We start from the raw sequence: 8,857 nt of genomic DNA, 5'->3' as shown, positions 1-8,857 counted from the left end.
GCAGTCAGTATGCCAATTGCACGCTCCCTCAATCTTTAACCATCTGTGGTGACAAAACTGTACATTTTAGAGTGGCCTTTTATTGTCCCTAACACAAGGTATACCTGTGTAATGATCATACTGTTTAATCAGCTCTTGATTTACCACACATATCAGGTAGATGGATCATCTTGGCAAAGGAGAAATGCTCACTAAAAGGTATGTAAACAAATGTGTGCACAAAATTTGAGAGAAATAAGCTTTTTGTGCGTATGGAAAATTTCTGGGATCTTTTATTTCAGCTCATGAAACCAACACTTTACATGTTGCGTTTATATTTTTGTTCTGTATAAAAGGCCTTCATTCACCATCCAGATTAAACAGTAGAGGGATGGTGACCAGGTCCACTTCTGATTGCTGTAATGTTTCTAATGTTCACTGCTATGACACATACATCACATCACTTTTTTTGTTCATTTCATTTTTAAGTGCAAGTACAGTGGAGTCTGGAATTATTGGATCCCTTGATAAAGATATGCAAAAAAGACTGTAAAAATGCAAAAATAAATATGATTTTATACTAATACAATTTTTCAGAGAAAGATTGTTTAAAATAAATAAAATAAATAAAAAAAGGATAAAATGTATTGGATCCCGTTTCCAATTCTCCAGCAACCCTCCCCTAGCCAGGATAACGACAAAGCCTTTTTCTAAAATGTTTTATGAGATTGGAGAACACATTCGGAGGGATCTTAGATTATTCCTCCATACAGAATGTTTCCAGGTGCTTGATATCCTTCATCTGTGCTTATAGACTGTCCCCTTCAATTCAAGCCACAGGTTTTCAATGAGGTTCAAAATGTTGATTTTATGGTCAATTAAAAAATCATCCAAAAAGAAATGGTTAACATATGCTTTGGGGTTATTGTTTTGCTGGAAGATTCACCCGTGGAAAAGTTTCAGCCTTCTGGCAGAGGCAACCAGGTTTTTTGGCTAAAATGTCCTGGTACTTGGTAAAGTTAATGACGCCGTTGACCTTAACAAGGGCGTCGGGACTAGTGGAAGCAAAATAGCCCCGTGTCATTTAAAAATACACCACCATATCTTACAGTAGGGATGAGTTTTTTTTCTTCTGCATATGCATTGCTCTTTTGAAGGCCAAACCCAAGGAGCTCTATTTTCGTGTCCTATGACCATAGCACTGGCTCCAATCCAAGTGCCAATGCCGTTTAGCAAACTCCTGGCGCTGCTATGGTCAGATGACATGAAAATAGAGCTCATTGGCCATGCACATCAATGGTGAGTTTGGCTTTCAAAAGAAAAATGCATAGGCACTACTGTAAAATATGGTGGTAGATATTTGATATTATGGGGCTATTATGCTTCCACTGGTCCTGGAGCCCTTGTTAAAGGTCAATGGCATTACCAAGTACCAGGACAATTTATACACAATATATTTATTTACAATATAGTTCAGCATTTGTATTGTTTATTTTATACAGTCTTCTTTGCTCATCTTTATCAAGGGATCCAATAATTCCGGACCTCAGTGTATATGAACTTCATGTATCACTTCTCCGCATTTCTGAAGTATAATTTTCACATCCTTTTAAAGAACAAAACAAAAACTGCATTGCATCAGTCAGACAGTATCAGACATACAACACATCCTTGAAAAAAAACCATGTTTTTTTAACGACAAAATTATGTCTTATGTGTACCAGTAATATATATTTTTCCACCAGTCTAGAAGCAGACCCAGGTGATTTGAGTGTCTTTGCTCAAAGTTCTGCACCACCCATAGCAGTTCAGGCGATACAGCGTCACAGTTTGTGGCAGCAAAAAAAGGGGTCTGGAGTCCCGTATAAAAAAAGTCTAAACTGAGTGACATTGGGCAGTGTTTCCCATGGCCCACATCAGTATGATAAGGTTTTAGTCAGGGCAATGCCTTGGGTTGTGAGAGGAAAGCCCCTAGCGTATCCTGTAATGCTTGGACCATACCCATAATATGGCATCAGGTGGATGAGGTTGGTGTCAACGGTGAACATGAGCAATCTTTTTGCGAGCCTTCCAACACTGCACAGTGTCTCTCTCACTGGCTTTACTCACACACAGACAGAGAATCCCAAGTCTGAGAGGTCCAGTAAAAAACATAAAATCATCCAGTCTTTTAGCTGCCTTCACAGTTCTACTTGTTTGTAGTCTCCTGTAATTCCATGATTTTGTAAAATGACCAAAAGGTCCAATACAGCGGGACAAGTTCCTATGTCTTCTCTTCGCGCTCTGTTTTGCGCCGCGTAATGTTCCGAGGTTTGATCTTTAGAGACAGCTCCCACAGAGCCTCCTCTGCCAGGTGGTCGCTGAAGTCATTGAAAAAGGAGACGATGTCGTCGTTGTGTTTCAGATCATAATGCCTGGGAGAGAGGGAAAACACCATCTAAACATTGCAAAGGTGGGAAAAGTCAAAGGAAAATATCATAAAATTCCAAAACATTTTTCAGGGGAGAAAGAAAAGTGCATTGAACATAAATCTGTATGACAGCAACGGACAGATTGGCCACCAGACCTGGGCAGAAAATAGTTATATTTTGTAGTTTATTTGAAAATATCAACTTTTCAAATACTTAAGGTAGTCACATATAGTTTATATAAAGTTTCAACTATTTTCTTGGATTTTCAAATAAATACAGGTCTCAGAAAACTAAATATTTGAAGGTATTTGTATATAAATATATTTATTTGATGGCTGACAAATATTTGATGAACAACAAAATACTACAAGTTAGTTGAATTAGTCTAAATATATGATCATAAGCACATTGTTTGAGGGCTCTTAGATATGAATCTTAATATAGCCTATAGACTAGAATTAAAATAATCTCAACGATAAGAGTAGATCACCTTTGCAGCTTCAAAATTACTAACAAATATATTTTCATAAAGAGTGATACATAAGTAGCACTTGTTATCAAGTTATAATGCATGTGTAGTAACTCTGTGATTATTACAAATTATTACAATAGCAACATTGTTATTCAAATTTTTTTTTTGCTAAGCATCCAACTTGCTGTTTGCAAATGGCTTTTAATTATAAAATGAATTGCTGCTTTCAACCTTGTCAGTGGCGTGTTCAAAGAGTCATGCAGTAGTTGAGCGTCACAACTTATTTATACTTATCTGTATAAAATAGAATTAGTCAATTGGTTTGACTTGATTACGTACACATTGGGCAATGGACATTCAGGAGAATGGACATTCAGAAAATGTATTGTGTAGATTGAAATATGACTGTCAGATAAACTGGAATAGTTTAGGAGATTGTGCCCTCTATTAATTCTATTTCTTTCTTCTTAGTGATAGGGGGCAGTATTTTCACATCCTGTAAAGTAAACTGCCCAAAGTAAACTGCCTGTACCTCAGGTCCAGAAGCTAGGATATGCATATAATTGGTAGATTTGGATAGAACACACGCTAACGTTTCCAAAACCGATAAAATAACGGTTAAATAACTGATTTGGCAGGCAAAACCCAGAGGTCAAACCATCCAAGGGGGATTTTTTTTTATAGGTCATAGTATTTCCCATTGGTTTTCTATTGAAAACCATATTTAATAGGAACCTGGTTGCAGTTCCTATGGCTTCCACTAGATGTCAACAGTCTTTAGAAATTGGTTGATGTTTTTCTTTTGAGAAATTAAGTACGGTTCTTCTTTGTAAGTGTCACTCCAGATGGATTCTACATTTTGGGGATATAAAGAAGGACATTATCAAACAAAAGGACCATTTGTGATGTTTCTGGGACATTTTGGTGTGCCAACAGAAGAAGATCTTCAAAGGTAAGGCATTTATTATATCGTTATTTCTGACTTTTGTGTAGCCACCTGCCTGGTTGAAAATGATTCTCATGTGTTGGTATGCAGGGTGCTGTCCTCAGATAATCGCATGGTCTGCTTTCGCTGTAAAGCCTTTTTGAAATCTGACACTGCGGCTGGATTAACAAGAAGTTACGCTTTATTTTGATGTATTACACTTATATTTTCATGAATCTCAAATATTGATATTTCTGTAGTTTGAATTTGGCGCTCTGCAATTTCACTGGATGTTGTCAAATTGATCCCGCTAATGGGATTGGCTCGGGAAGGGATCACTAACAGGTTAACATGCCATCCAGATACAGCCATGTCATTAGTTGAAAGCAGCCAATCCAACAGTTTCAGAAAAGTAGTCACTTCCTGAGATCTGTTTTCAAATAGTTTTGAAAAGTAGTTACTTCCTGAGATCTGTATACAAATAGTTTGAAAATGTAATACTTTTTTGGGATCTGTATTCAAATAGTTGTAGTCACCTCCAAAGTAAATATTTGTTCTCCTGGAAAAAAGTATTACTTTCCACAAGGAATAGTTCAAAATAGAGTTCTCCCAGATCTGTTGGCCACTATATACATACACTTGCTGGAAGCGCCTCATGCTGTCCAGGATATTGAACTGCTGCCAGCGCTTTGAGAAGTTGACCTTCCCGTTGATGAGGTCGGGGTTGCCCAGATGGACAAAGGTTAAGTCCTGGAGGATAAGTCCCCTATGTGTCGTGTGGGAAATAACCAAAAGAAGAAACAGTCAGTACAATAAAGACGAGAAATACACAGTAAGCAATACATATCGGAGACGTGCAAATACATTTGTGTCACAACAAAGTGCATACACCTTGCAACCCAGCAGTTTGACTTACAGATATGGTATACATGGGGGCTCCACGTCGGCCAGTGCCGCTCGGTAGGCCCGGAACGACGAGGAGCTGTCTATCAACGTGCAGTATTCCTCTAGGCCCTGTAAACAGAACAGAACAGTGACAGCCATGTTAACCTCAAACACAACACATGTAGAGATTTCATCTAAGAATAAAGTGCTGCGAAGGAAAGATGAACAATTAACCAAAGGTTTCAGAGCAATCTTTGGACATCTATTAGACAACACAGTCCAACTCGCCTCGGAGGTCGTTTTCTGCCATTCCAGTCTTCGGATGGGAGCCGAATCCAAGGCAGATAATATTGCCAAATACGAGTTGAAATTATTTAGCTTCCGTAAGTGCTGCAAGACAGTGAAGGGAAACCACCTTAAAACGCACTTGAGAATTTGTTGCTTTTTTCAACAAACCCTCCCCAATACCACTGTTTGCCCATTCTTAAGTATCCACATTTCAAACAGGTATACCTTCATTATTTTGATGAATTTAAGGAGGAGCTTTTCTCGGTCCTGGGCTTTCTCCTGCAGAATGATTATGGAGCGTACCCTGAGGGAGACACGAAGGAGGAGAGATGCATCAGTTTGTCATCACGTTCTCCAGACCTGGCTGCTTTCCTCTCGGAGAGGGCAGTGAAGTGCTGCAGGGACGAAGAGAAGCACTGTGGTGACTAAGTTCAGATTTGGGGCTCAGGCTTACCAGTAGGACATGTTGTTAAAGTGCTCTGTGAATTGTGTGAGGTTAGGACTCTTTTCCTCGTTCTGCTCCTTAGCCCAAAGCAACACCTCAGGGATCTGTGTAGAGGGAGACAGAGTGACGCGAATAAGGACTTTTTAGAGAGGGGCAGCAAATGCAAGAGGAGAAGGACATGCTTGGATGAGTTACCTCAATTTTGTAGAAGAGCTCCGCGTCCAGGAGAGTTAGCTGGTCAGCAATCTCGTGACTGCGGAAATCATGCAGGGTCCCCGGTCTAAAGACGACAACGAAAAAAGTAAATATGGCCAGAGTTCGAACTAGACACTGTGATACATTGATGTTCAGAAAGCAACAAAGAATTCTGTTACTGTTGCGGCGCCGAACATTTCTAAATGGTAACTTTCTCGGAAACAATACAAAATGCAAGGTTTTAGCGGTCACAGTATTCTCCTTCGCTAATTGTGGGCGGGCAGGTGGGCCTACCTGGCAGCGACACCTCGCGCGGCCAGTGGTTTAAGGGAGTTGGTGTAGCGCAGCAGCTTCCTCTGCTCCACCTTGTCCAGGATGTTCTTGCGGAGCACGCGGGCCAGGCTCAGCTCACCGTTACACACCAGCCTGAACACCAGGTCCATCAGCTGCTTCAGGATGTCCTCCGTCATCTCCACCAAACTGACACACACACAGTTCCAAAGCCGAGAGAACGGAGGGATGAGAGAGGGGTATGAGAGCGGTGGGTGAAGAAAAAAAAGACAGGAAAAAGACACGAGGCGTTTAATTGAAAATGAATCATGACCAGTTAAGCCCCCCCGCCTTTTCGCAAAAGGAAATGCGAATAAGAATCAGGACATGAAAATGGTCTTTGCAGAGTATAGGTTTTTGATAGACAGTTTTCTAGTCAAATGACAGCCCAGGGAACTCACCATAGCTCGTCCACCACACGGACCAGAACGAAGAAGGTGTTTTTGCTGACTCTCTTCTTGAAGGTGTCTGGGCTGTGACTAAATCTGGTGTATGTGTGGAGGAGTTAAGCAAAACAAACAGTCTCCAATCTTACAGTATTCAGTGTTTACGTCTATCATAAGGATTTTGCTTCCCATTCCCTATTGTCTCAACCAAGCAGGCTTTGTTGAAGGAAGCTCTCTCTGTCCACATTAGTCAAGGGCAAGCCACCAAAAATCGGTTTCTTTTCTACGTAGATCATTTCATGAATATGAACGATGTGGTTCAAAACATGTCAAAGTTGCACATTTATTTGTTCATCCTTGCATAAGGTCAAGCAACACGTTACAGGTCCATCACTGATCCAGGTGAACCCTCTAAATTAGAACATGTGTTTTAAGCATGTACAGTATAAGATGTTTTAGCAGCTGTATTTAGCATAACAAGGGCCATCATTGCTATTGACTGCTAGCTAAACTAAAGACCGCACAACGTTTGCTAGGTAACACAGCTCTCAAAACATTCAAGGTCCTGACAGCTACATAAAGCGCTGTTCTGGCATCGGAGAAAACTCTATTTAGCACCTTTGAACAGCTTCTTATCTCATATTATTTCGGAATTTCTCCAGTCCAGTACACAAGTTGCTTTCTGCAAGCATGAACAACGGAACATGTGTAACAATTGTAACCAAGCTGTAACATGGCAACCTCAAATGAGGGGAAATGACCCAAAATGTGCTGATTTCAAAAAACTGTACCTTTTATTTATAATATGTAATTAACGTGCAACTTTTACAAGTTTTAACACACAGTGTTCATATTCATAAAATGATCTACGTTTCCTGGGCCACAGAATACTTTTCTCTGAAGCCTTTTTTGGTGGGTGACCCTTGTGACTACATGTGAGATGTGAAGCATGGAAAGGATATCTGTAGTGCAGCTTTTTGATGAGGTCCTCGGGGGTTATAAATGTTCTGTACGTCGTCAGGAAAGCCTCACAGTACAAGACAAGATCTGGAAAAGAAGACCCCACAGGAGATCACTAAATATCCTCTCGTTTGTCAAGAGCTCCCATCTGAGGGAAGGAACGTCTGGGTCTATTAGGGAAAAAGACGTATTACTGACAGTAACACATTCAACCTCGGATAAGTCATCACAAAATAAACATTTTAAAAAACTACTTTGTTTTATATGCAAAACATTGGCATACAGAAGCCACGACATATAGTGCTGTTGAGTCCAGTAATTATGAGGTATTGAAGTAGGAGTGTGGGGAGAGACCCGCCCTACTGAGTGAACACAGACCACATGTACTAGTCTCCTCTGGGGGATGTGTGTGTCTGTCTGTGTGTGTGTTTGTGCGCTACGGAGGTCATACATACACACCTTTGCGGTCCGTTTCTGTGGCGTGGACTAATAAAATATCCCCCGATCCGGCTCGGACATCTGGACCGTCGTCGCTCTGGTATCACACGGACAGATGAAAAAGTTGTACGGGGAGAAAGGATTAGCCTAAGCGTTGACTTCGTGATGAGTCCCAGTGTAGCGCTACGAGTAACTATCCTGATTAAACCGTACCGACAATATGGAAAAAATATGTTTCGAAAAGCCAGACTTGTTAGCCGTGAGAGGGTTATCTATAAGGAGATATGCGCTACTAAAGCCGGTCTGACCTTGCCATGCCAACTCTAGCTTTTCGCCGATAATCACATACTTATCTACTGTGAGATTGTAACATTGAGTTACAGAGTCATAGGGTAGCAGAGGACAGGCTCCCTGTAAGCAGCTTTGGGGTGGAGGCTTATTTAGTATTATGAGTATCCTTCTTGTAGATTCCTATGAAGTATCTCATAGAAAGAGGCCTTCCCTGTGATTATAAACAGATTGAGCTCAAAGAGCCTCGAGGTCAAACGGACTGACCCGCAATAGTAGAAACTAAGAAGCACGTTTACCTCCTGCTTTAGTGTTATCCGAGACATGATCTCCATGTGATCGATGAGGGAAAGTTCATCCGTCTCCTCGCTACTCGGCCCTTCTTCTGAGGACTTTTGCCTTCGGCTGAGAGAGAGAGAGAGAAAAAGAGATTATAGCGAAAAGGTGGAGGGGGTAGAGGGTGATTTAAGATATCAAAATCATTATAGGTTCACTTGTTAAATCGTCAAATCCTTCCTATTGTCAATCGAGAGTAGGAACAATGGAGAATGATGAACTAACCGAAGGCACAGTCCGTCATGGCATGGGCACTTACCTGTCATTGCACGTGTCCTCGCACAGTGGGTTCTCTGAGGCAGTGTCCTCCAGTGAGTCATCTATGGCGGATGAGTCCTGACAATGACACACAACTTAGTTAGGACAGGGACAGGTCTCGCACCAAATCCAGCAGCCTAAGTTCATGTTCATTAGGGCACGCAATGGAAAACATTTGGAAATGGTTCTGAAGTGGAAAACTAAAAATGTGAGATTCTTATTGGACATTTCTATCCCTGTTTCAGTACATGTTCTTTTGTT

The 8,857-nt window shown here is 40.9% G+C and overlaps 1 protein-coding gene across 5 annotated transcripts in view; it reads right to left on the bottom strand.

Moving 5' to 3' along the window:
* Positions 1–254: 254 nt before the first annotated feature.
* The window catches only part of LOC124036026 (rap guanine nucleotide exchange factor 1-like), a 46,947-nt gene continuing 38,344 nt past the window's right edge, over positions 255–8,857 (bottom strand). For all 5 annotated transcript variants that reach the window (XM_046350086.1, XM_046350089.1, XM_046350090.1 and 2 more), the window contains 13 exons: positions 8,598–8,674; positions 8,302–8,407; positions 7,736–7,811; positions 7,279–7,363; positions 6,332–6,424; positions 5,895–6,080; positions 5,601–5,685; positions 5,415–5,509; positions 5,186–5,264; positions 4,961–5,062; positions 4,704–4,801; positions 4,425–4,553; positions 255–2,393 (listed from right to left, as the gene is read on the bottom strand). In XM_046350086.1, the coding sequence (XP_046206042.1) occupies positions 2,243–2,393; positions 4,425–4,553; positions 4,704–4,801; positions 4,961–5,062; positions 5,186–5,264; positions 5,415–5,509; positions 5,601–5,685; positions 5,895–6,080; positions 6,332–6,424; positions 7,279–7,363; positions 7,736–7,811; positions 8,302–8,407; positions 8,598–8,674 (1,362 nt within the window). In that variant the 3' untranslated portion in view covers positions 255–2,242. The remainder of the gene's footprint in view (positions 2,394–4,424; positions 4,554–4,703; positions 4,802–4,960; positions 5,063–5,185; positions 5,265–5,414; positions 5,510–5,600; positions 5,686–5,894; positions 6,081–6,331; positions 6,425–7,278; positions 7,364–7,735; positions 7,812–8,301; positions 8,408–8,597; positions 8,675–8,857) is intronic.

This window comes from Oncorhynchus gorbuscha, linkage group LG05 (assembly GCF_021184085.1).
Source record: "Oncorhynchus gorbuscha isolate QuinsamMale2020 ecotype Even-year linkage group LG05, OgorEven_v1.0, whole genome shotgun sequence".
Lineage (NCBI taxonomy): Eukaryota > Metazoa > Chordata > Actinopteri > Salmoniformes > Salmonidae > Oncorhynchus > Oncorhynchus gorbuscha.
Note: the sequence above shows the minus strand (reverse complement) of the source record. Positions and strands in the feature narration are given on the sequence as shown.